The following is a 26,973-nucleotide window of genomic DNA, read 5'->3' on the forward strand; positions in this document are numbered from 1 at the left end:
AGTATACAGTATTTATTCAAATAAAACTACAATGAAAAAATTAATGTAAAAAATAATTTAAAAAGATAAAATAAGCAAATTAGTTTACAATACATATGATACCTCCTAAAGAAATTCTATAGCATATGTCACAAAATTTTATATTAGAATCACGATAGATCATATAAGCTATAAATAAAAATGTATATATGTAAACCAGCACAAAATATATTACATTTAACAGTATTTTTAAATGCAAAAGTTAATAGTAACATATAGAAACATGCGTTTCTTCCATAAAAACGCATAAGACATTACAGTTGAGTGCAGGAAATTAAAGAGATTAAATTAAAGGAAGATAAGCAGCGGGGGTTTCCCTAGCGCGAGGGTTGAATCCGGCGTTTGCGGATATATAAGACCGGCGAAGACCATTCAGTGTCATTCGTTGGTTTTATATATCCGCAACGATTCCAACAGCTTCACCTTCTCAAGCTGCCGTACCGATCAGGTAAAGGTTTGAAAATCATATTCTTAAGTATCGTTTATTATTAAAAATTTATCTCTTCTTTTTTGCACGGGTGATAAGAAAACGCTTTTTGCCAAAATCCATCAATCTGTTTTTCACATACTAAAAAGATCCACCGCATCGTCGGTCAATTGGTTGGTCCAATCAGTCAATATTATTGTTCGTGTAACGTACGTTAACGTCGATATCAAACGCTGTCCACGCGATCCTTGGTCTTGAATCCTCAAGTGCTTCCTGGTAAGAAAGAGGGGGAGGCAGACAGAGAGAGAGAGAGAGAGAGAGAGAGATATCAAGAGAGAGGGAGGCTGACGACATCACGGAAAGCCAAGATACCTTCCATCCATATTTATTATGTTTATGCGTTCACAATGTAGCCGTTAAGGCGAACGCGGAAGCGCGATGAAGAGATTCCGGTTATAAATGACCGTATATATTAAAAAGTAGCGACGACATGCTGCTCTCACGAGGCACGAGGCATGAAGAAAAAACTGGTGAGGAACCTTCGGTGGCGTCAGGACGACGTATCGCAGCAGACAGCACGTCTGCATATTGTTTCCGTGTGATTAAAGGAATAATTGCGCCATAACATTGCCTGATCAACGCACCAGGATTTTCGCATGCCGACGACACGTGGCCTCACGAGAGCTTCACGGTTTCTAGTAAAGCATATCGCGCATCGCGTGTAATATTAACGTGCTTAATGAATTTTTTTTATCAGCAAAAAAAAAGACCGAGAGAGAGAGAGAGAGAGAGAGAGAGAGAGAGAGAGAGAGAGAGAGAGAGATCATTAACACCCGAGTTATCCCTGAAAGTTTATCGAGTTCGACTACGGTCATCTCCCTCTCTGTCCTTCCTTCCGAGCGAACACTAATTGCAAACTGGAAATGCAAAACGGCGTATGAATGGTGTGAAGAGAATGTTCTTCGCATCTTTGGGTACACTCTTCGGAATATTTTTCCTAGTAAAGTAAATGCAAATGGGCAATAACGAATAGAAAATTCCCCAACTTCTACCCTCGTTCTTCCGCCTTTTGCCGAAGCCTCGTTCCTCGATCGATGAGTTATTTTTCCTTTGATCTTTAGAAGCCTTAATCAAATTACAGCATTTCAAAAAGAATGAATGGAGATAAGATAGATACTTTATTATTTCCCTATAAGGCAAAGAAGAAGAGATAATCGTCAAGTATTAGTAAGAGAGAGAGAGAGAGAGAGAAAGTAATAGATTAGCATTTAATATATACATATATATTGTATTTGTTTTATCATATCTCCCGAAAACGGCAAACACTATATACGGAATCCGTAGCAGTAATACATGGCTTAAATCATTAACTAAAGATCTTTCAATCGTAGATTATTAATTATCAGATCTTAAATCCTTCAATCATAGATTATTAATTATCAGATCTTAGATCATAGATTGTTAATTTAGCTGATAGACAACTCGAAGAGCTTATTTATAATATAGTTTTAATATCCCATCGTATAAACGTTGTAAGACATTTCTATTCAGACAGTTACTTTCTCTTCTATTAATTGACTCTATGTAACACTGACATATTTTTATATCTATACACGTTTTCATATTCATATGAGCAACGATTTTACATAATCTAATGAAAATTTAAAATAGAACGATATTTCTACAGGATGTAAAAATGTGTTTATCTAAATTAAATAAATCTTGGAAACTTATCTCTTTAGCTGTGAGACATGCCATATTATTATCAAAAAAATTTTTAATATTAACAACAATTGGAAGATAACATGCAGATTAGATTTACTATTTCCATATTAACTCTTACCGTACTATGTACAATTTTGTGCCTCATTCATACTATCAAGGGTCACTAGAATCTCTTCGTTTTTTCAATTCTTCAAAATATCTCTAAAAATTCACCAACATATTTTCAACTTCCTAGAATAAATATTGACTCTTTATTTTGGAAAATAATAAATGTAGTATAATTTATAATTACCGAAAGACTTAAAGAAACTTGCACGAACAGGAATCGCCCGGTCACTAGTTACCCATATTAGTACAGTAAGAGTTAATATTGAATATTTTCGTATTAATTTCCACAAAATAATAATGTGTCACAGATTAGTTTCTCTGTCAGAAGCCTTAATCGATTATTTACCGAAAATTGTACTTGCTTTTATTGCCAATACATTAATAATTGCAACTAAATGTATATTCAATGTTCAATTGTTAATCCTTTCACAGTTGAAGAGATAACGCTTACATTTATTGCAGTCATGCCAAGCTTATCAAACCGAATAATGGTACTGCTTATCATGGTTTTCGCCATTCTCTGCTTTACGGTATCTACTAATGCTGAAAGAAATATTGGTAAGTAAATGTCAATGTTACGATTACGTCACGACATAAAATTCGTTGCCGAAATATCATATATATCAGTTTAGTCTGTACAAACTGGCTTTGTACAGGTGTTTGCATACGAAACTGCGCGCAATGCAGAAAGATGTTCGGCGTGTATTTCATGGGACAGAAGTGCGCGGACTTCTGCATGAAGTATAAGGGAAAGCTCATTCCAGATTGCGAGGACGAGTACTCCATTCGTCCTTTTCTTCAAGTAGCAGAGAATGATTATTAATCCTCGGAATCGATAGGAATTCCTCGGCTTTCTCCAATATTTTTATCTTCGTGTTATAATATTAAGCTGCGCAAATTGTATACCGTAGAAATGTGAATTTTGACGTAAATTATTTTAACTTATATTATTTTTAGCATACGCTAGAATAGGTATATCATAACCGATAATACGTGTGCAGATTTACAATCTTCATCACAAAAGTTGTAAAGGCACGCTACTGTATGTGATCAAATATAATTCGAAAGTATAAAAATATTAATATTTTAAAATAACAAAATATTTTTTAAAACTAGATTTTTCAACATTGCAAACTACTAAAATTGACAATAGAAAATCGATGTTTCTATAAATATTTAACTAATTTTAAATATTTAATCCATTAATCATGAAATATATTGAATACTGTTAAAATTTTAAGCTTTTAATTTCATAAATCTTTTACTATTGTAACATATTTGTTTTTCTCATTTTTAAACAATAGTATTATAAAGTAAATTGAATGTGTGTGATCATTTACAATAAAAACATTTACTCGAAAAATTTTTTATAAAGTTTGAAAAATTACGTTATAATACACAATAGTCTTGTATATTTTATTACTATTATTTAGAAACATAAGTTAATCTAAAAATTGATATATTGAGCTCTATAAGCGAGATATTTTTATTAATATATATATATATATATTTATATACAGCATGTATTTTGCCAAGTAAAATGCGTTCAACGAAATCTGGATATTAAATAAAGATATTTATATTAGATATAAATATATTTTGCTTCAAACATCAGGTTTAATACGTAAAGAACATCGCTACATGATTTAATATCTTAAAAATATATTGTTATTTAAATTTAAAAAATTGGTTGTCAATTTTGCTTGGAAAGTTGTGCGGAAAATTAAATGATGAAATCATGAGTGATAATTAGAAAACTTAACGATCATCGATAATGTTAAAATAGCATACGTTCATAGGCTCATATTTAGTCAAATTCCACACAGTATAGTTCTCTGAGAAGTTCTGAGAATGTCTTCAGGACGTAAGGCACATATTATGGAATTATGTGAAATAGATTTCAATCGAAATTATTCCATTTTCTCTATAATAAAACATAATAATTGAATAATTCTGATCGGAATTCATTCCAAATAATTCTCTGTAATACATACCCGGGACATCCTTCGGATATTTGTAGAACCATGTTGTGTTGGGCATAATTTAATGTAAATTATATTAATTAAAATTATCATGAGATAATTGCACGCTATTATTTAATAAACTTGACAGAAATATAAAAAAATAAGTACAAAAATTATGTACGAATTGATATCGCATTGATGTCATAATACAAGGAATTATATGATTTATAGTTTATACTCATAGAAGCATAGATTTACCTTTTGCACAGCGAGCTTATTCAATATTAATTAAAAATTCTTTTATACTGCGATTCAAGAACATTATCTTTGATACAACTGTAACAAGAACGCAAGAAATATCAACGTATGTAGTTAGAATAGCATACCTGAGTGATAATCACGTATGATTACGCTTTCGTTACACTATTTCGGTGAACAAACAACAGCTGACGGCATGAAACATATGAGAATCTCGATCTACTCTAGATGTGCAGAGTATTGTAGAAGCGAATCGTCGAAGCCGAAATCGAGGCGACAGCAGAGCGATTATGCGATAGTGTTTAATTCATTTCGAGAAACATTCGAAAGTTTAACATTGGTGATAACTCTTCGCGCGCGAGATTTCTTTTAGACGGAAACGATCCTCTTTTGGGTAACGATCGCGGAAAATACAGGATCACACAAGATGATTTGAACAGAACTCCGCCATCTTTACGTCACGTTTCCCGCGAGGCACCAGTGGCGCGACTTGTCGTGAACGACGCGAACCGCAATTTGAAATCAACCAAAGGTGCGTTCGGAGAGACGCTATTAGCGCTATTTGTGTCATTTTAGCCTTGTTTTACGTTTTAATAAACAATGAAGATAGAATGATAGAATAGCGCTAAATAGTGTCTCCCTGAACGTACCACAAGAAGGAAGCGACATTCGAAGTATCGAAAATGCTCGAGACTGCAAACGATGGTAGTATTTACGCATATTTACGCCCGATTGCACCAACCTACAATAGGGTTGTAAGCCGTGTGAAATTAACCAATCATAGTCGATTATTTTTCAATCGTGATTTCATATTCAATTGTGATTAGCCAATTTCTTACGGCATACAGTTACGGTATCAGTATATAAATGCTCCTTTACTTTAACTTTAAACGAAGCTCGAAACTCTTTTTCGGCTTTAAAGAAAAAAAGTGAGAGATTCAATTCACGCTTAAAGTCGAAATAACATTGGCTACGTTCAGCAGAACGTTTATTTTGCTACTGTTAGAAGTTTTCTTTGCGCTGATTGGGTTATGCTTTTAGATCAAAAGAAATAGTCCAATCTCAGCAGAGAATCATAAAACGGTTGCAAAACTGTTGTGTTCTGCTGAACGCAGCCATTGATGCACAATCGGGCCTCAAATATTTTTGTTTCGCGGGGTAAATTAAGATACTTTAATTTATGTACATATGTGCGTACATGAACAAACAAATCATATCCATTAAAAACATGACCGAATTCCGCTTCGAATCATAATGATTAATGTAAAAAAGTTTGAGATATTTCGGTAAATCGGAAATGGTCGAGATTATCATAAAAAAGGCAATTGGCGTAATTAGTTATATAAAGACAAAGACATACATACCTGGCGATGCTTCAGCTTCAATTGTCAAGTATCTCGCTTTATTTCACAAGTTCTCTCTTCAACTTCCGTTGATCTTCGTACGCACGTAAGAGGATCGCTGGTATATACCGAAATCACAACAGTAATATAGTAATTACGCGATAATAAACACCACAATAGTTATGACATCGTTCGACGCTCTGTAGAAAACATTTACGATAACTTTTCGCATATATAACGATAACAATCAAATGGAAATCATAGAGCGATCGAAGTGTGATATTGCGATCACCGCGACATATTTCACACTAATGACGAAATCTAAAGAAATGCTTCGATTCTCGAAATCTTGACTCTATAGCTCTATAGTAGTAGCTTACCAATGTAGCGTTTACTTCACGGTAGTAGTTATTTAAAATTGAAATACATTCAAATATTTTAATATATACGTTAGAATAGATAAAAGTAATGAATAATTTTATACTAAGTTGTTTATATACATATATCTTCAATATTGAACATATTTTATTTATAACGCGCTATTTCATATAATAGTTATTAGTAATATATCAAAGATTTTGATATATTTTTGAATATACTTATAGAAATATCTAATCAAAGTAAATTAATTACACTAATCCATTTTATATTTGTTCAATAGAGAATTAAAAAATTTTATATGTTACTTTATCACTTGTATTAAATATTCTAAATGTTTAAATTATTTATATTTTGAATTATATTTATTAGACAATATCATAAAGTAACAAATTGAAGGTAAAAACGAAAAAACAATATATATATATATATATATACGTATAACAAAAAATAAATTATTATAAAATTGTTACAACTATTAAATGTAAATTTAGTTTTGTTGACCATAAGATGATTTGAATTATATATATATATATAATCAATCTAGTCATTCAAATCATCTTGTGGTCAACAAAACTAAATTTACATTTAATAGTTGTAACAATTTTATAATAATTTACTTTTTGTTATATGTATAAAAAGTACGGAGAGTAAGTAAAGGTATCGATAAAAAAAATTTATTATTGATTATTTCAAGAGAACAAGTAAAAGAGATAATAGTATATTTCTTGAACACCATATTGTACCAATATTTGTGATGAACATCGTGCACCTGCACGTACAAAAATTGATGTAATTATCATATGTGCGACATGAAATTACTAATTATAAAAAAAAACATAATTATATGAAAATGAAGATAAGGCTTCACAAACATGTTTAATTGAAAGAATATAAATAAAAATATATGTACTTATATCTCAATAAAAGTGTTTTTTTTTTCATTGCAAATCCAGCTTATTTAAATTGCAAATAGCTTATTTCCAAAATATTCATTATTGCGGTGTAGGTGGAGTCACGTAACATTCTGGTATTACTGATAAGGTTTGCTTCGATTCTAGCTGTTGCACCTAACAAAAGTATAACAATAACAAGATTAAAATGTGAATGATTTTTCGAATTACTTTATCGTTTAAATAATGAAATAACTATTTAAATTCTTACACGCTGCCGCAGAGTCTTTTCATTTATAGCAGCCCTTGTCAACAATTGTTTCACTTTATTTAAAAGTTCAGATTTGTGAATTAATTGTTGCTTTAAGATTCGGAAATCTCCATTGTCATCTTCCTTATGAGCATTTTCTAACATAGCTACTCTTTGTTCAGCTAATCGTAAATCTGCCTCCAAACTTATCACACGCTTCTGAGATTCTTCATATTGTCTTTGGAATAGGGTGTTTCCTTCAATAATATTTGTTTTCCCCTATATTTAATAACATATATAATAATATACAAAAAAGAAAGATAATGTACAATATCAAAGAAGGGATTGTACAATTTACTTTATTAACTAGAAGATGAGTTTTTTTGGAATTAAATTTTAATCTTTTATTTTCTGCCTGGAGTTTCTCGATAATTCGCTTCAATGTGAATATTGTTTTTTCCATTTCAAAGATAGATTTTTTGTTGTTTGATTCTGGCAGTTCTTTTTCTGACGATCTAGGAGTGGAATCAGAAGATTTTTCTGCTTTTAACAATTGAATGTATCTATAATAATAACAATATAATAATATTAACTGTTTTATCTCAATCTAATTTCACGGCATATAAAAATATACAATATGAACATACTTTTCTAAATGTTCGACTTTTTCTCGCAATCTCGGAGTATCCGAATTCGCTCTTTCTAACTCAAGTCGTAACTCAAAGTTTTCACTTTCTAATTTAAGATTCATTTTTTCGAGAACATCTTTAGTCATTTCTAGCTTTTCAAGCTGACTAATTACATTTGTATTACCCTATAAAATAGCATCGAATAAAACCTGATGAAAATTATGCATTCATAGTAAAAATAAAACATAACGAGTATGCTAACCTGAGAAACTGCCTCCAAAGCTGTATTATGCCGTTTTAATTCCGCTATTTCTAACATCAAATGTTCATTGCTTTCTTTTTCTAGGCGATCAGTCAATTCCTTAACACGTTCTCTTAATATTCGACATTCTTTCTCCAGTTGTTCTTCCACTGTGTTATACTGAATATTTGAAATGGGTCTTCCTGAAGTACCAGATACAGTATCGCTTTCAACTTTGAGCTTACTTCTTAAATGCCATTTTTCTCGTTCCATACACGAAACAACAGATCGCAGCTTTTCATAATTTGCAAGCAATTTTTCATATTCATCAGTCTTTTCTTTAAGCTTTTCCTTTAATTTTTCTGCTGTTTGCTGCCATTTTTTCTGTTTCTCCCACAATAAAAGTTCTTCTGCGGTCTAAAAGAGGAATGTATTAAGTACTCTAACATAAAATCGCAGTATTTAATAATATACCTTAGCCCTTTTAGCTTCTTGTGCCAAATATTCACGATCTAATTGAGTTTTTGTTTTATGCAACTCTTCTTCCAAAGTTATTACTTTACGCTCAAGCTGCATTTCACGTTGCGATGTCTTCTTCTCCTGAGCTTTTATTGCCATGTATCTGAAATAATTATAAAATATTCTTAACATATAAAAATAACATGAAAAAAATAAATAAAAATATGTGCTTAAAAATTGGTACAAAGATTTACCTGCGACTAAGTTGCTGCTTCAAATCAGCTATTTCGTTCTTATACATTTTCTCTTTTTCCATTAAAGATTGATGCTGTCGACGTAAAACATCCATTTGATTTTGTTGTTGTATTTGATCGCGCTGACTATTGTGCGTGGATTCGTGTATCTTCATATCGCCTCGAGTATGAACCATTACTTGATGAGATCGATTTGCAGATTCTATTAGTTCAACTTCATTCTACGCAATAGATAAATAAATTGAATAACGCAATAGATAAATCTATTAAATAAATTTAATAGACTGAAATATAATTTCACAGTAAATTAACAAAACGTAGTTAATAAATCTGAAAAATTACTTGTAATTGCTGACAAGCAAGAGTTAACTCATGTATTTTGTCATCTTTGTCTTGTAACTCTTTCATCAGGGAGATATTTCCTTTTGTGAGTAACATGCGATTCTCAGATAATTGTTGTCTAAGTACATCAGCCTCGGACTGCCATTTATTTAATTCACCGCGGTAGCTCTCTAATTCATTTTTATGTTGTTGCTCTAATCTATAAAACATAAGTTATTTTTGTGTCATTCATAGCTAGTTCTCATGTGAGTTTATTATAAATTTTATCAAATTAAAAAAAACAATATTTTACATTGTTATCAAACAAACCTTTCTCTCATACGATCCATATGTTTCAGTCTTTCTTCTGCTAATCGATGCCAACGCTCACTCAGTTCTTTGCTAATATTTAATTCTGCTTCAAAAGTGGATACTTTCTCATGCAGCCTTGCAATTTCCTCTTCTTGTACAGCACTGCTTCTTACTGTAGTTTCATCAAATGTCGATGGTTTTTCAAAAACATTTTTTATAGTTACGACCGAATCTTCACTTTTTCGGATTTTACCTTGCATAGCTAATATATGATCATGTAAATTCTTAATCTCATCCTGTAAACGACTTGCTGCCCGACTATGCTCATCCCTGTCTTCTTTTAATAAATTTTGATATCTTAAAATAGTTTCTTCTTTTTGATTAATTAATTTCTGTAAACTATTTATCGTCGACTTCAAAGCTAATTTGTCAGCACAATCAGTACTTGCAACTCGAGGTTGAGTCATTAACTCGTCAAGTACATTTTGTTTTTGAACAAGGTGTGAATCTTTTTCCTCAATCGCTTTGTTCAAAGTATCTACTTTTGCTTGATACTGCGAATCTTTTTCCGTAATCACTTTATTCAGAGCATCTACTTTTGATTTATACTCGGATAATTGTGCTTCACACTTGACAAGCATTGCGGAGCGTTCTGATGCAAGTTTCAATGCTTGATCAAACTGCTCGTTAAGCATTGCCGAGGTGGCACTTTCTTCTGTATTATTTCCCACTTCTCGGAATGTTTTCTCTGTAGTTTCACTTGATTTAATAGGTTCTTGAATATCTTGAAAAATTACGGTTTCCTTATCGGTTTGCTTATCAGTTTCCTTAGTAGTTTCCTCTACTTTTTTATTTAAGCAGCAAATGTAAGGATCTGTTTGAACACTAACTACTTGAGTTTCCATCGTTACTTGAATAGATTTTGTCTTAAAATTTGGTATAGTGATTCGAGTTTGATGTTCCTGTTGTGGACACCAAGCTCTTTGAATATTTAACATATCCTGTTCCATGCTATTTATTACTGACTCGTATTCGTTGAATTTACTATTAGCAATTTGAAGTTCATACTCTAAATGAGTTATTCTTCTTTTGTATTTAAAATCCTAAGTAAAATAGAAAATTTTTTAGAGAAAAAACCTAAAAATTTGATCTGCAGGCAACATTATATATTAATATTAAAATTTATTATATTATCATAAATTTAACTAGAGTTAAGTATTATGATTAAAATGCATTAACTGATTAAATGCATTATAAAAGCTAGAAATTAGAAGATATTTTAAATATATGCAGAATATTATATGTTATTGCTGTAATAAACTCAATGTTATTTTAACAATTTTATTAAATTTTTTACATTAACTCATAAAGATTTTCAGACTTACACTTAAAGTTTGTTGTGAAGTTTCGGCATAATGCTCCATTATGTTTTGAACACTGCCAGCACCAATTTGTTGCTCTAACATGTCTTTCAGACGTTCTACAATCTCAAGACGAGCAGATAGATATTTTTGTTCGTATTTAATATCTTCACGACATTTTTTTGCGTTTTGCAGTTCTGCATCAATATTTTGACGGTCTATTTTTAACTTTGCAGCCAATGTAATTACTTTTTCTAAAGTACTTATAGAAGTTGATCCTGCATATTGACATTGTAAAAAATATATAATATCTATATAATACCTGTAACATGTATAATATGTATGTAATACCATAATATATTTTTATACACAAAATAATGTTTAAAAGTAATTTCTGATTTTACTTGCAACGATTATCACATTGTTTCCGATAATCTTGTACATAACTACGCATTTCCTCGTATTTTTGTTTTAAATTATTAAACTCTTCTTGTGCACAAGATAACTCATTCTGCAGTCGTGTTTTCTGTGTAGACAGTTCCATTTCTGATATCTTCTTACTCGTAAGCTCAAAATCAAGTCTTGAGATAGTGGCTTTATCTTCACTAATTGCTTGCAAATCTAATATTTGATGTCTAAGACTATCTAATTCCAGTGTTTGTAGCGAATTCAGTGAATATTGTAAACGAGCTTCTTCTTCAGAAATATGTAGCATTTTTTTTAGACCTTTATTCTCTATAAAAAGTTGCTTCTTTTCATTTTGCAATTCCTGTATACGGTTATCATCTGTTTGTATCGTTTCTTGCAGCGTCATCTTTTTGGACAATGTCTTGTGTACTTCAATCAATCTCTCTTGCAATTCAGAATTAGAAATAGAAAGTTGTTTAACATTATCTTCGTACTTTGTTAATTGCGTTTGTGATATTTCAAGTAATCTAGCCATTTGATCAGCTCGCTGCCTTTCAATTAATTCCTTGGTTTCTATCTCTTTCAATCTTTGTTGTAAACTATTATCACTCTCGTAATCTGTTTTCCGTGAATCCTCCATTAATTGCCTTTTCTCCTGTCTTATTGCCTCTATTTCTGTTTTCAAAGATGATATTTCGTTAGAATTAGGAGATACCATAACAGTTTCTAACAAAGCATGGTGACGTATATTCAATTCCTCATATTTTTCTTTCAATTCGTTATGCACTATTACACTCACAGAATTATATAAATTACTCTGCAAAAGTGAAATTTCTGATAGCAATGTTTTACTGTACTTATTTGCCTCAGTAAGCGTTTTATTAAAATCACTCTCTTTTTTAATTATTTCTTTTTGATATTCATATAATCTGTTAGTTTCCTTGTTAAGCAATTGTTGAAGACTAGCATTTTTCCTGTTCATTACTATTATTTCGTTAGTAGTATCCGCGTATTCTCTCGTTTTTGCTGCAAATGCTTTCTGAGTTTCGTCATCTCCATCTTCAATAATCTGCCAATTTTTTTTATAAATTTCTAATTGCTTTTTAAAACCATCTATCTCATCTGTCAACTCATTATTTTCTTGAACTAGTAAATCTTTCTGCTTCCCCCATTCCTCTGTTTCATTTTTATATGCCATTTGTAAAGCTTTCATTTCTGCAAGATACATTGTTATCACTTCATCTTCGCCATGTTTCTCGTACAATTTTTCGAAATCTATATCTTTATTTACTGCTAAATCTTGCAAAATATTATCCTTCCTTTGCAATTCTTTTCTGTAAATTACACATGATAATACTATAAATTATAATAAAGATAATAGAATATATCAATTATATCATTGTTTATAATAGAAAATATAGTAGTACTACTTTGACAACAAATTCGAAAAATACCTCAGGGTTTTAAGTTGTGATCTTAATTCAGTATTACTACCCTGTACAACATTAAGATGTTCTTGCAATCTCATAGCTGGATGGTACCAACCAGCTAAATGCCTAACGTCTAAAGCTTCTAATAATCGTTCCAATGTACTGGATTGTATTTCCACTTCACTCTTACCTAAAACGAGAAATGCAGTGAGATATTAGCTTCTTCTTTAGGGCACTATTAAAAAAATACAAGAATAGCAATGTTCTGTATCTACTCAAACCAAATAGAAAAATGAAATAGGTTTAGCAGATTTTATTTATATTTCATATTAAATAAAAAATAAAAAACTAAGCAGAAGAAAATACAGTGTCAGAAATGGAAATGTGTGCAATACTAAAGTACCGTTAAAGTTAGCGAAAATTCACCATCTTGATTGCGTATACTGTCCATAATCTCATGCATGCCCGTTCTAAGTGCCTCATTTTCTTCTATAAGTATCTGAATATTCTGATTAACTTCAGAAACATCTATTTTGGAAAATATTTGCATATTTTCTGATTCCACTAATTTGGTCGAATGTAAAAACTGATTACTAGAATCACCTAAATTGTTTGAAATATCTAATTTCTCAGACTTACTTAATTTATATTTTAACATTCTTATCTACAAAAAGTAAAAATTTGTAACAGAAACTCTTCTAGTACATATCATTATAAATTATCTTAAACAGAAAAGACATACGTATATTTTATACACAAGTTCTATAAATTAATTTTTTCATAAATAATCTTACATCTGATTTTAATTCTAAATTTTCCTCTACAAGGCTTTTATTTTGCTGAATAAGCTCTTCCATTTTCTTTGATTCCTCTTTACGTTTCGCTACAACACTTTTAATCGATATTGATTCATCCTCTGGAATTCCTAATTTTTCTCTGTTATGATATAGAAAAATAGTGTTATACTTATTTCCTTTAGGTATAAGGAATATAAATTGATACTCTAGAAAAATTTACCTAAGAGTTAAGATCTCCATTTCTTGATATGAATTTAACATCTCCAATTTATTAATAACATTGGCTAAATCTTCAATATGTTCATTCTTATGATCGATTTTAATTTTTAATTCTTTAATTTCGTTTAATGCTTTAGCTAAAGCCTGATTTCCATTTTCATATTTTTTTAATGTAGATAATACTTCGCATAACTACATAAAAAATAAAAATTTATCATTTAACATATTATTCAGCAAATAAGTATGTACAGTATTTAATAAAATTATTGCCATTTTTATTATATACTTATTAATATATGGTTATTTTTTAATTACTTTTTTCTCAAATAATTATGAAATATTTAATATTAAAAAATTACAAAAACTATAATTTAAAAAATTTTCATATTTCCAACTTTTTCAGAAAAAAATTAACTCTTAAACAAGAGATTTATAGCTCAAAAAAATAAATAATGGCAATAATTCTTTATAGTCTTTTTATAAATTAAATATGCAAATATAAATGTCTGACTTTACTACTCTGTGACGTGGCATCATCCTGTGCTTGTGACAATGCATTTTCCAAGTTAGAAATCTTTTCATTTGCAATTTGTATTTTTTTCAACAAATTTTTTTGTTCTTTCCGTTTATCACTTTTTACAGGCCTGTAAAATAAATTAATAATTTTCAAAAACAATTAGAAACATATTACAAATAGGACAAATAGAAAAGACTACATACCCATGTGTTTCTCCTTTTAATTTTTCTATAAGTGCAGCACTCTCATTTATTTCAACGACTGCTTCAGAAAGTTTAGTTTGCAATTCAGCTATAATCGCGTCCCTACGAACTATTTCATCATTTAGCTGAACAATCTGTGTTTTATTTTCTTCTTTTACTGATGTTATCGACTGCATTAAAGAATGTGATAAGCTTTCCTTCAAACGTGTTATTTCCATATCTTTCTCATCTAATACACCCTTATAACATAAATCATATAAATTAATGTACATATTCTCTAAAAACATTCCAAATTCTTTTATAAACATTATACCAAATTTATTTAATACCTTCCATTCAGATATTCTAGCATCAATGGCTATACCAAATTCATCCAGCAATTTGTCTCTATCTACTTGTTGTGCTGTTAATTCTTCAATTTGAATAACTAAAGCTGCATTTTCTTGCTCCAACTTCAATATCTTTTCTGTAATGATATGGCACATTTATACCCTTATCAAAACATCAAATTCATAAAAAATATAGGTATATTATTCATATATAAAAACCTTTATATTCCACAGTTTTTATTTGTGCCAAACGAAGTTCTTCAGTCACTTCGTTCATTTTTTCTGTTGCATCTTCCATCTCATCTTTCAATGTTGTTAGCTGTTCCTTAAGACTCTCATTCTCTTTATCCAAATTCTAAAAAATAAAAAACGATACAAAGAAAATGTATTATTATTATTACTGTATACACTTTGTTATATACACTTACCTCTAATTCAGCCATAAGTGTCTTAACTTTTTCACTTTTGCCTTGTGCATCTGAATGTCTCTTTAAATCCGTATCCTATATACAAAATTAGACTATTGTACAAAATATAAAACATAACACTTAATGATATACTGTAATTAAAAAAACTTACTCTAATAAAACTATCATTTTCTTGTTTTGCTGCAGTCATACCACGATCTGTCAAGATAATTATCATGTAAATAATACTTGAAAATAGAAAATATATATATTATCAATAAAAATAACTTAATTTCATCAATAAAAATTATTTTAAAATTTTTGGAATCTTATTTTAAATATTTACAAAAATATATACATATATATACAAAGTTGTGATAATGTTACCTTTGATCTTTCGTTTGGCAGTCTCTGGACGTAATGAAGCTATCATTTCTTTTAATTCGCCACATTCAAGAAGCAAAGCCTCGACCTAATATTAATAGAATTATTTTATACTTAAAATATTAACGAGAAAAATTTATTTCTGTAAGCAAGCTTTTTTTGAATGAAAATAAATATTAAGTATCATCATACATAAAGCATATTTATAACGATATAGTAGATACTAGTATATCAATCATTTAACGTGAATACGTAATAAGAAATAATTTCCGTACTTGATTATCTTTATAAGTCAACATTTCTTGTGACAGTCTCACAAGCGTCCGCAAACCATGTATGTCAGCGATCTCGTCCACGTCACATCGGACCACAGCCGGAAAAAGATCCTCGATTTCTTCGTCTGTCAAAGACGAAGCATTTACGGATAATAACCGATCCCAGTCGGTGCGAACCATTTTTTCGCGATAGCAATCAAGCAATAAATCATGCAACCCTCATCTGCATACTATCTTTCGGACATCCTCCTTCGATTTGACATGCTACAGTAAACAGTTTACAAACATTACCATAGTGAAAGCAGAGAAAAATCTGAGAGAGGACATAACGGTCCAAACCTGCAACCATAAAATGCTGCCGCGTACTACTGCCCTCTGAAAAAGTGGATGTAAACTACATAGCAAGGTCCACTTTTCTGAGGGTACATACGTCCACTTTTCAAGGCTGCAGATGATAAATCGATATTTGGTTTTGAGCCGTCATGTCCTCTCTCAGGATTTCTCTCTGATGTGTACTTGCAGACGATAATATACAGGGTGAATTATCCTAGAATCTCTAATCACAGTTTGGAGTTGTAATAACAAGTTGTAATAACAAGGAGTTGTTTTGTGTGTCATATAACCTAAAGGATAGGTTGAAGACACTTATTGTCGCCAGCCGGCGACACTGAGCAAAGAAAAAAAGAAAAAAATAACAAGGAGTTGTAATAACAGAAGATCCATCAGAAGACTTGAAAAGATTGGTGTGTTGGATTGCATATCAGAATTGTTTACATAATTGTGTAAGTACTGTGTAAGTATTGTTCCACATGCACACAGAGAGATGTTAATATACAGTGACTCAGAATCAAGATGTAAGATCCTTTTACATCATGATCAGAACACGTTAATCAATTTCCCATATTCATAATCAGGCCATATATTTAAGGCTTCCTATTTTACACAATTAAATGTTTTATTTTATCCTTGTTATTCACTGAATATTAAGGAAGTATAAAATGAAACATTATGCACACATTGTGGCATAAAATGGAACACATCTTCTCTGTAAGATACTCTTTGTTTTTTAAAAGCACAATTACATCATACATAATCTTTAAAAAAACGTCTTTTTTTATATGTAATATTGCTATTTTTTAGTTTTTATATGTAACTATTACCCATTATTCATAGTTTTATACTTAAGGCTTCCTTAAGTTCATCTTTAGATGTTCTGTAACCAATAAAATAATCATAGAGCACCTAAAAATAAATTTAAGGAAGTCTTAAATATAAGATTTGACTGAAAACACGATCATACATTTTATATCTTTTATATCTGTATTTTAACTGTGTAAGTATTGCTGTGTAACTCTTAATTTTAAATTTATTGCTACATACTTTACATTATATGCAATTTTATTTTCTTATTTTTTTAGAAAAATGGTTGTAAGGCAATATCAAGAGGAGCTTAAATATTTGGAGAAAATAAATGAATGTTGTTGGAGAATCAAGAAAGGCTTTCAACCTAACATGAAGGTAATTTTTTTTCTACTATACATGTATGTAAAATGTAAGAATAAGATAGACATTAAGAAACATATGTATATAACACTTTCATGATGTTTTTAATATTTCATGTTTTTATCTTATTACATAAACAAACTATGATTAAAGGTTGAAGGAGTATTTTATGTAAATAACACATTGGAGCGATTAATGTTTGATGAATTGCGCAATGCATGTCGACCAGGTGCAGTTGGAGGCTTTCTTCCTGGTATGAAACAGATAGCTAATGTAGCCGCTTTACCTGGTATTGTATGGAGGTCTGTTGGATTACCAGATGTACACTCTGGATATGGCTTTGCTATTGGTAAAATATATATCATCTTCCATTTTCTTATATTTTTTTCTAACACATGAATTTAAAATAGTCTATAATAATTGACTATATCAAATGAACGAAATAAAATAATGAATGAGTATATTGCATTTAGGTAATATGGCGGCATTTGATATGGATGATCCAAAGTCAATTGTATCACCTGGTGGTGTAGGTTTTGATATTAATTGTGGTGTTCGTTTATTACGAACAAATTTATTCGAGAGGGACGTCTTACCAGTAAAAGTAACACTATTTTCTACTTAATAATTGTTTTTATAATTTTATGCATTATAAAATAGTAATAATGTATATATCTGCTTTATATAATATAAAATTTTTTTTCTAGGAACAACTTGCACAAAGTATGTTTGATCACATTCCAGTTGGTGTTGGATCTAAAGGAATTATACCAATGAATGCACGGGATTTAGAGGAAGCGTTAGAAATGGGAATGGATTGGTCTTTGAGGGAAGGTAAGGGAAAAAAATATGAAACAAAAGTATTGATGAAATAAAAATACTAAATAATAAAAGTATACTCATATAAAACTTAGGTTACATTTGGGCTGAAGATAAAGAACATTGTGAAGAATATGGAAGAATGCTTAACGCTGATCCATCAAAAGTATCAATGAGAGCTAAGAAACGCGGACTTCCTCAAGTATGACATAATAGATATCTATAAAATCCTATTTTTTAATATTTGCACAATTTTTTCTAGTAAATATATTTTATTGAATTTTAATATGGGAGATTTTGAGGTCGCTGATTACAAATCTGAAGTCAAAATTTAAAGAATTTAAAAATCCGGTGACAATCTTGTGTTTGGATTATCGACAAACTACCATAATTATGCAAAACCATAAATTGTACAAACAGTTCAGCTGAAAAGAATAGAATTCTACATCATTGACGCAAATTTTTAATATAAAATTTCAGCCGGATATATTATCGGGTACTAATGATCCGGTTATCCGGTCGGAAATTAAAAAAGTACCGGATAATTTCCTGATATTCGATTGCATCCTTAATATTTATTACAAATAATTTTATATTAGTTAGGTACATTAGGAGCTGGAAACCATTATGCAGAAATTCAAGTAGTAGATGAAATATATGATAAATGGGCTGCATGTAAAATGGGTATTGAAGAAAAAGGACAAATTTGTGTTATGATTCATTCGGGAAGCAGAGGATTTGGTCATCAAGTTGCTACAGGTTATAAATTATACGTGTAATTTTGTTTCTCTTTCTCTTTATATACGTAGATATATTTAGAAACTATTAAAAATTGTTCTATACAACAAAGTAACATTTCAGATGCACTTGTACAAATGGAAAAAGCTATGAAACGTGACAATATTGAAACCAATGACAGGCAACTTGCATGTGCTCATATTAAGTCTCAAGAAGGTCAAGATTATTTGAAAGCAATGGCGGCTGCTGCTAATTTTGCTTGGGTTAATAGAAGTTCTATGACATTCCTTAGCCGACAGGTACCTCAAAGAAATACATGTATATCGTAAAGAAATACATGTATATAAATACTAATTAATAGAAATACAAAATAGTACATAATGTATATATTTTTTAATAGGCATTTGCAAAACAATTCAACTCGTCTCCCGACGATTTAGATATGCATGTTATTTATGATGTGTCTCATAATATTGCCAAAATAGAAGAACATATAGTTGAAGGAAAACAAAAGACACTTTTAGTTCATAGAAAGGTAAGTGTTTATGAGACATATATTACAACTGTGAATGATAGCTTAATTTTTATATTGATGTAAATATAACATAATTCTTATCAAATTTATGTAAATGTATTTTACTTGAAGGGATCAACAAGAGCCTTTCCACCGCACCATCCTTTGATTCCTGTAGACTATCAGTTAACAGGTCAACCAGTTTTAATCGGTGGTACAATGGGTACATGCAGTTATGTTTTGACTGGGACAGAACAGGGTATGAAAGAAACATTTGGCTCGACATGTCATGGTGCCGTAAGTGTAGAATTTATTAATTTATATATATAATTTATATCAATGTAACTTTAATTTTACAAATAACTTCATACAAATAATATATTTATATTACATGAAGAAAAATATGAAAACTATCCCTATATACAAAAAATATATGTATGTACAGGGCCGTGCTCTTTCAAGAGCAAAGTCACGTAGAAATTTGGATTATATGCAAGTTCTGGAAAAATTAGAACAATTAGGTATATCTATTCGAGTTGCTTCACCAAAATTGGTCATGGAAGAAGCACCGGAATCCTATAAAAATGTAACGGACGTTGTTAATACTTGTCACGCAGCTGGAATTTCCAAGAAATGCATCAAATTGCGGCCAATCGCAGTTATTAAAGGATAATTTCCATAAAAAAAAATTTTGACTGTTTTTATGATAGCGTAAAGCAAATTAGAATTAAGATATCAACGAATAAAGTTTAAATTGTGTGTAAAATTATTTATATAATTTTGCATTTTTATAAATTATATTAAATCCACTTCACGGTATAAAAATTATACTAATATATTAATATTACATTAGTTTTCTTATTCAATAATAAAATAATGCTTAATGTACAAGTTCATTGTATCTAATGATATTATGAGATATTTATACATATATGTATTAATGTAGTTACTAAAATAAATCAAAATTATGTTATTTATAATTACGTATGTTATATATCATGAACTATACATAATAGGGTAAGGAAAAAAAAAGAATAAGAAATAACAAAATTTTTAAAAATATTTCGTTAGCGATTTATTAGAGAAAATGTACAATTACCTATTTTCGTAATAAGAAAGCTATATTAGACTAATTCGTTGACTTTACACAGGAATTAAAAATTCGCAGCATTATATTTAACAAATCCTCCACTGACTAGAGAAAATAATACAGGAAAGATACACGAAGAAAAGATAGTCCCGTGTTTTTACTCGCAAGTAGATAATGGAAGCGAACCCATCACCATAAATAGTATGTATATATCATGACTCGTAATGTATAACAGTGACTTATTGTTTGAACCCTTGAAAAGAGAGTACAAAGAGACGAAGTGATAGTCACTGGAGGAGTTGTACACCGAAATACAAAACCGACCAATAGGACGAATGGTCTGAAATGCATTCCACGAGAATTATAAAAAATGTACGTTATTTATAAAATATTATTCTAACGAACTTATGATAGGTGATAGTCAGGAGAAGGTTCAGCTACAGATTCAGTAGTGAACAAGGGATTTGGGAACTCTGGTGGGTGTGGCAGTGGTCCAGCAGTCTTTGGCTGACGTCGATACGCCATAAGCCAGCATGACACAGCAATAGCTACGGCAACCAATGCCAAAAGTGCCGTAATTATTAACGCTATGATAAAGCCGACCATAGAAACACAGATATCTTCCACTCTTTGTGCTGAAGGAGCTGAAAGGTATCATAAAAATGATTACTTCTTTTATTTCAATATGCATAAGAATCACTATAAAAGGTGGTGGCTTTGATCTAGCCATATCAGGTAATTTATGAATTAATTTTTAGACGACTGTGATTTTTTTAAAAGAGTGACGGTAAATTATTTCAAGACACTTGCCATATTTCAAGCCACCATTTTACATTATTTTTTTACACGTGTTATGTCTTACCTTCAGCTGGATCTGCTGTATACCTCTCCTCTCTCCTTTCCAGAGTGAATATTAAGTTCGATTGAATAGTTATCTCTTCACGAAGTTGACCTTCATATCCATCGGATACACTTAGAGATGTATCGTTAATCTCGGAATCAACGTCTCTACGACGACGGCCAAAGGCATTATAACCGCGACAGTTTACCTGATGATAGAAGAAATATTTTTTTATTATCGAAGCTGGCATTTCTGCTAATGTTGAAATATATATATATATAATGATTACAAGTTTCGAACACTCACAGGTTGACAGCGTCCGAAGCACACGCGTATATTGCACTGAAATCTTATATTGTCACTACTAGGGAACTTGAACGCATTAAAACTAGCCATTAGCGATTGAGTATCAGGATTTTGCTCCCATTCTCCGAATATCGTGGGATCTGTCGCACAGCCATTTTCATCCGTTACGATGTACTCGTTCTCTAAATTATCTTCCATCGTTTTAGCGACGCAATTTCGCGCAAATCCACCATAAATAGCTGCAATATATTATTATTTATTCTCACATTTTATAATAAGATTAAACTGGTGTTTAAATAATTGAAATTACACACGAAACGTTATTAAAAATAAAATACGGTACTTACTTGAAGGTTGAACTTCCACTTGAAGCATTAGATTATCTCCGATTTCGGCAGAGTTAATTTCATTTCCATTCTGTGCAACTATTTTCATTACGCATATAGGCGGTGGACCAGTGTTAGCGATTGTTCCAGCAGTCGTCAACATGGAGACGTTAAAACCGAGGGTAACATTTTGTTCTCCAGTTTGATATATACATTTAATATGATAAGCTTGTGCTTTGTAAGTCATCAATTTCGGATGTTTCTGTATAACGAGCACAAAGCTAGCTTGACCCTAAAAAGTGAATCAAGATAATGTAAATATCTTTCGATGCAACAAGTCATTGATGCAGTTATGATACACAATATTATTCAACTAACATTCACATGTATGAGTCCACAATTGCCAAATGCAACTTTGAACGTTTCGGTTTTATGATCAGTTTCGGCCGGTATCGAGACAACTCGTCTGCATTGTTCATCTTTGCTACGACCTTTAACGTACAAGACTCCATCGAAGTCTTGATCTTGCAAATGGATTACGACTTGTACTCCATCTGATAGGCAACTTACATCCATTTCCGGTCTAGGGAAATCTGTTCGACCATCCTTTCTATCGTCTGAAAGATAGGAAACATAAGCATTAAAAGAATTTTTTAGACGAAAGTTACTCCATACCGATTAGCTTATTATTATTTATAAAAGATATAATTCACGGAAAAAAAATGGTACGTTTTAAAAGTCTAACGTATGTTCTAAAAGCTTATATATATAAAATCTTCTAAATTATTGTAAATTATCGAGACCACACATTTATTTTTACAAATTTTCAACGTACAGCATTGAGTGTATGGATTGCCCAAATAGCCATTAACGCAGATACAGATAGCTTGATGTCTGGTAGCGTTACAAAGCGCGTGCACGCCACACTGTTGTTTCTTGCAAGGATCTTGGCAAGTATGAGTGACTTTATCGCAATATCTGTCGTCGGCGCAGTCGTCATTATGTCTGCATTCGATTACACCAACTGAAATTAACCGCGATGAAGATTAGTGAAACGAGGAGTTGTAAAACACCTTTTGATCAATATAAGAAATTCAATGACCAGCTCACTTTGTCTACAATATCCTTTGGTATCTATTTCGTATCCATATTGCGTCGGACAAACACAACGACCGTATTCATCTATGCTGAAGCCCTTTTCTAAATCGCACACGCAGTAGTCTTCTTCGTTTATCACCATATTAGACTGTTTGCGACAAGGTATGCAGACGTCGTTTGCGTCCTTACCGAATCCAGGCGGACAGACACAATTGCCGTATTCATCGCGAATCTGTCCTTTCCCGATTGGGCAGATTTCCGCTGGAATTTGATCACAGCGGATAATCGCGTTTCCACGGTATCCTGGGAGACATTCGCATATCATGGTCCTGATTGGGCTGGTATCCAGAACTTTGCATTCGGCGTTAATACCGCACGGTGCGATCTTAGTGCATGGATTAATGCACTGTCCGTTGAAGCATGCAGTTTGGGAAGGACACTCATTGTCTGCTTTGCACTTTTCCTTAACTACAAGAAGATCCAGCGAAAAATTAAAACTGAATGTGTACATATATTAATTTCAGCAAAACTGAAATAGATCTTTTTTTTACCCTTAGTACAGCCTGACTTAATATCGCCGATGTAGCCAGGTGGACACGCACATTCCACAACGTGATTATAAACATTGCAGTCCATATTGCCAGTGCATGGATTCTGTACACAGGGATTTTCACAGCGATTGTTAATGCAAGCCTTATTGGTAGGACAATCGGAATTAGTCCTGCATCCTAACAGGACGCAGGAGACCCGCGGATTGCCACCAAAACCTGGTGGACACTCGCAGATAGCCTTATGATGGATGCCGTGACATACGGCGTTCTTGCCGCAGGAGGCCAAGGATGGCGAGCACGCTGGTATACAATTGCGTTGGACACACACGTGTGAACCGCTGCAATCGCTGTCCGTTCTGCATCCTGCAACTAAATATCAAAATACAACATAAAAATCAATATATCATTAGAAAATATAACTTTTTATTAACGTGTTCCCCTTAACCGAGAAAAAGTTATAATGGCTTTGTCTAAACAAAAAAGTACCTCTTGTACAAAGAATATCCGGATTTCCGTCATATCCTAACGTGCACGAGCATATCGGCTTATGATTGATGACATTGCAAACCGCGTTAGGCCCGCACGCGCAGGGATCCTTACAAATTGCGTTTACGCAGGAACGTTCCGAAGGACAATCATCATCCTTGGTACATTCGATTTTGAGAATCGGTTTGGTAGCCCGACAAGTACCACTGCCGCTGCTGACGTATCCGCTAGGGCATACGCATACCATGGTGCGTATCGGATGTGTCGGTAGAACCCGACACTCAGACGGCTCAGTGCATGGTTGTATGATTGGGCATGGAATCTGGCATTTGTTGCTCAAACAAGCGAGTGAATCCGGACAGTCACTGTCCTCCTTGCACTCAGGTCTGACTTCTGGTTGGCAATTGATGTACGGATTTCCGGTGAAGCCTGATGGGCAGCGGCATATCGGTAAATGATTCAGGACTCTACATTCCGCGCGAGGCGAGCAGGGATTGTCATGGATGCAAGGATCGATACATTGCATGTTGATGCACGAGTGATCGCCTGGACAGTCACCGTTACTGTAGCAGCCGATCACGCGGCAGCGATCCAAGGGATTACCATGATAGCCCTTACGGCAGCGGCAGTCGGCTACGTGATTGTTCGGGAAGCACTCGGCGTTGGTACCGCACAGATCTGTGACCAGGCATGGATTTACGCAGTTATTATTTTTGCAGGTCTTATCGAGCGTGCACTGACTGTCGTGCTGGCACTCGACGGAATGACAGGCGATCTCGGGATTGCCCTGATAGTCCTGCTCGCACGAGCAGATTGGTTTATGATTCTTTACGTAGCAAGCCGCATTAGTACCGCAGTTGCAGGGGTTGCGACATTGCCTGTTAATACACGTCTCATGATCACTGCAATCGTCGTTCGTCGTACACGTTCCAATGACCGTCAATTGTACTATAACATTAAAATAAAAAAACATTAAATTTATGAATAATCAATTATTTTCAAACAATATATATTGTTTTTTAATTGATCGATTCAAATAATATTTAGCTTTGCTTACTTGGCCTGCAAACACCGTCGACATCGGTGATCCAACCTTCAGGACAGGTGCAAATCATGGTCCTTACGGGTACCGTATCGAGAACATCACAACGAGCGTTTTCGAGACATGGTTTGATGACCGGGCAAGGATCGATGCATTTCTCCCGAATGCATACCAACTTGTCTAAACAATCGATGTCGACTTTGCATTCAGGCTCCTCTATTTCCACTGCGGTATGCCGCTCGCAATAAGAAAATGGATTTCCCATCGGAATGTTTTCGGGGCAACGGCAGGATGCAATATGATCTTGGACGTAACAAACCGCATTCTGCGCGCAAAGTGAATTCTCGGCGCATGGGTTTATACAGCGACCGTCGTTGCAAGCCAGATTGTGGGGACAATCGTGGTCGGTATTACACTCAACTCTTTCACAATGAGTCTGCGGATTGCCGTAATAACCCGGACCGCAACGACAAGCCGATCGATGATTCTTGCCGTAGCATTCTGCGTTGATAGCGCATTTGTTGTCCAAGATGCAAGGATTCACGCATTGACCATTATAGCAGGTAGCTGCATAGTCGCACTCGCTGTCAGATTCACAATCAACTGAAATAAACAATCGCAATTAGAAATACATTAAAAATTATGAGATCTTTTTGTAATTCTTGTGATCTGGAATGGTGTCCTATTAGTAAGACGATTAAGTCGCGCCATTAATAATAAGATGTAGTCGCAATTATAATAATTCATATACTAGCTGTAAACATATTATAAACATATTAACATATAGTAATTTTAAAAATTGCAAATAATTTATTGCCATAATAATAAATTATTTGCAGTTTTTAAGATTTTTATTAACATTAAATTATTAATATTCTTACAAAATGCTTATTAGCATTAATTATATTATTAAATTACTTGTCATTAATATAATATTACTACTCTAGTTCTATTCATACCTGCGTTTCAAGATTAAAAAAGATTTTGGTGCGCGGTTTACCAAATTAGATATATAAATTCGTATCGAAATATTTAAGCGCTAAGGTCCGCTTTGACCGATAATAAGATTTCTTACTTAATTAGATTTATTCTCATCGGTCCGATTTGAAACTATTATAATTAAGACATAAATTTCATTCGCTGTATAAAGAGAATAGAATAAATGCTACTTACGTTTAAAACATCCTAATTGAGGATTTCCAGAATAGCCTGGAGGACATACACAAGAAGGATAATGATTTATAACGTTACATTTGGCATTGGGTCCACAGTTGCAGGGATTAATGCACATGCCGTTGACACATGCATAATTTCCTGCGCACTCGCTGTTTGATACGCATTCAGGCGTGATCTCCGCTGCAGTCGAAAACATCGTAATATGAGATAAAATTGTTACAATTTCTTCAAAATATACTCTTTATTCATAATAATGCTTACGTGGTATGCACTTGGTTTTAGGATCGCCGATATAGCCAATCGGGCATTTGCAAATCGGATTATGATTGTCAACATGGCATAGAGAACTTTTGCTGCATGGATCACCAGCAACACACGGATTTACACAGAGCGAATTTATGCATTGCTTGTCGCGCGCACATTCGCTGTTTGTGTAACATTCTGGTCGAGGTCCTGGCAATGGAACAACTGGAACTGCAACAGAAATTATATCAATGTATTTATTATATATATATATATATATATATATATATGTATTTTATATATATATAT

At 32.3% G+C, this 26,973-nt stretch overlaps 4 protein-coding genes across 7 annotated transcripts in view; 2 read left to right on the plus strand and 2 right to left on the minus strand.

Annotated features, from left to right (window-relative positions):
• Positions 1 to 442: 442 nt before the first annotated feature.
• On the plus strand, positions 443 to 3,179 carry Eh (Eclosion hormone). 3 transcript variants are annotated; one of them, XM_018517054.1, is made up of 3 exons: positions 443 to 493; positions 2,762 to 2,857; positions 2,956 to 3,179. In XM_018517054.1, the coding sequence occupies exons 2-3, from the start codon at positions 2,764 to 2,766 to the stop codon at positions 3,120 to 3,122; spliced, it is 261 nt and encodes an 86-aa protein (XP_018372556.1). In that variant the 5' UTR covers positions 443 to 493; positions 2,762 to 2,763; the 3' UTR covers positions 3,123 to 3,179. The 3 variants fall into 3 exon arrangements, with proteins under 3 accessions (XP_018372556.1, XP_018372555.1, XP_018372554.1); XM_018517053.1 differs by having other exon boundaries at positions 443 to 487; XM_018517052.1 differs by lacking the exon at positions 443 to 493 and adding an exon at positions 933 to 996.
• Positions 3,180 to 7,224: 4,045 nt separating this feature from the next.
• On the minus strand, positions 7,225 to 16,186 carry Cep290 (Centrosomal protein 290kDa). The gene is made up of 23 exons (XM_018517284.1): positions 15,932 to 16,186; positions 15,660 to 15,744; positions 15,445 to 15,491; positions 15,294 to 15,368; positions 15,085 to 15,220; positions 14,866 to 15,002; positions 14,537 to 14,775; positions 14,328 to 14,460; positions 13,818 to 14,008; positions 13,595 to 13,736; positions 13,227 to 13,464; positions 12,825 to 12,990; positions 11,367 to 12,704; positions 10,987 to 11,284; positions 9,620 to 10,704; positions 9,311 to 9,509; positions 8,969 to 9,189; positions 8,730 to 8,877; positions 8,277 to 8,672; positions 8,033 to 8,199; positions 7,744 to 7,948; positions 7,407 to 7,664; positions 7,225 to 7,312 (listed from the first exon to the last, which is right to left on the minus strand). The coding sequence occupies exons 1-23, from the start codon at positions 16,109 to 16,111 to the stop codon at positions 7,238 to 7,240; spliced, it is 6,159 nt and encodes a 2,052-aa protein (XP_018372786.1). The 5' UTR covers positions 16,112 to 16,186; the 3' UTR covers positions 7,225 to 7,237.
• A 105-nt stretch (positions 16,187 to 16,291) lies between these two features.
• RtcB (RtcB RNA ligase) lies at positions 16,292 to 20,267 on the plus strand. Of its 2 annotated transcripts, none has more exons than XM_018517014.1 (11): positions 16,292 to 16,724; positions 17,350 to 17,449; positions 17,588 to 17,783; positions 17,908 to 18,038; positions 18,142 to 18,268; positions 18,349 to 18,455; positions 18,853 to 19,012; positions 19,115 to 19,290; positions 19,392 to 19,526; positions 19,638 to 19,802; positions 19,951 to 20,267. In XM_018517014.1, exons 2-11 carry the CDS (start codon positions 17,354 to 17,356, stop codon positions 20,176 to 20,178), a joined length of 1,521 nt encoding a protein of 506 aa, XP_018372516.1. In that variant the 5' UTR covers positions 16,292 to 16,724; positions 17,350 to 17,353; the 3' UTR covers positions 20,179 to 20,267. The 2 variants fall into 2 exon arrangements, with proteins under 2 accessions (XP_018372516.1, XP_018372515.1); XM_018517013.1 differs by having other exon boundaries at positions 16,292 to 16,713; positions 19,951 to 20,266.
• Positions 20,268 to 20,574: 307 nt separating this feature from the next.
• The window catches only part of dpy (fibrillin-like protein dumpy), a 78,977-nt gene continuing 72,578 nt past the window's right edge, over positions 20,575 to 26,973 (minus strand). Inside the window, 12 exon segments of the mRNA XM_018517061.1 lie at positions 20,575 to 21,239; positions 21,458 to 21,644; positions 21,743 to 21,981; positions 22,090 to 22,360; positions 22,447 to 22,685; positions 22,904 to 23,092; positions 23,179 to 23,634; positions 23,718 to 24,086; positions 24,204 to 25,151; positions 25,261 to 25,848; positions 26,419 to 26,601; positions 26,683 to 26,895. Of these exon segments, the coding sequence (XP_018372563.1) occupies positions 21,001 to 21,239; positions 21,458 to 21,644; positions 21,743 to 21,981; positions 22,090 to 22,360; positions 22,447 to 22,685; positions 22,904 to 23,092; positions 23,179 to 23,634; positions 23,718 to 24,086; positions 24,204 to 25,151; positions 25,261 to 25,848; positions 26,419 to 26,601; positions 26,683 to 26,895 (4,121 nt within the window). The 3' untranslated portion in view covers positions 20,575 to 21,000.

This window comes from Trachymyrmex cornetzi, unplaced genomic scaffold (genome assembly GCF_001594075.2).
Source record: "Trachymyrmex cornetzi isolate Tcor2-1 unplaced genomic scaffold, Tcor1.1 scaffold67, whole genome shotgun sequence".
Classification (NCBI taxonomy): domain Eukaryota; kingdom Metazoa; phylum Arthropoda; class Insecta; order Hymenoptera; family Formicidae; genus Trachymyrmex; species Trachymyrmex cornetzi.

Bases quoted from the DNA above. Each gene is read 5' to 3' on its own strand.
- RtcB (XM_018517014.1), top strand. From the start codon at position 17,354: ATGGTTGTAAGGCAATATCAAGAGGAGCTTAAATATTTGGAGAAAATA. The intron at 18,269-18,348 runs GTAAGGGAAAAA...TATAAAACTTAG, and splicing joins GGATTGGTCTTTGAGGGAAG to GTTACATTTGGGCTGAAGAT. The intron at 19,527-19,637 runs GTAAGTGTTTAT...TTTTACTTGAAG, and splicing joins CACTTTTAGTTCATAGAAAG to GGATCAACAAGAGCCTTTCC.
- Cep290 (XM_018517284.1), bottom strand. From the start codon at position 16,111: ATGGTTCGCACCGACTGGGATCGGTTATTATCCGTAAATGCTTCGTCT. The intron at 13,465-13,594 runs GTAAGATTATTT...TACTTTTTGTAG, and splicing joins ATTTAGAATTAAAATCAGAT to ATAAGAATGTTAAAATATAA. The intron at 9,190-9,310 runs GTAATTTTTCAG...TCTATTGCGTAG, and splicing joins TTGCTTGTCAGCAATTACAA to AATGAAGTTGAACTAATAGA.
- Eh (XM_018517052.1), top strand. From the start codon at position 957: ATGCTGCTCTCACGAGGCACGAGGCATGAAGAAAAAACTG. The intron at 997-2,761 runs GTGAGGAACCTT...CATTTATTGCAG, and splicing joins GAGGCATGAAGAAAAAACTG to TCATGCCAAGCTTATCAAAC. The intron at 2,858-2,955 runs GTAAGTAAATGT...GGCTTTGTACAG, and splicing joins TAATGCTGAAAGAAATATTG to GTGTTTGCATACGAAACTGC.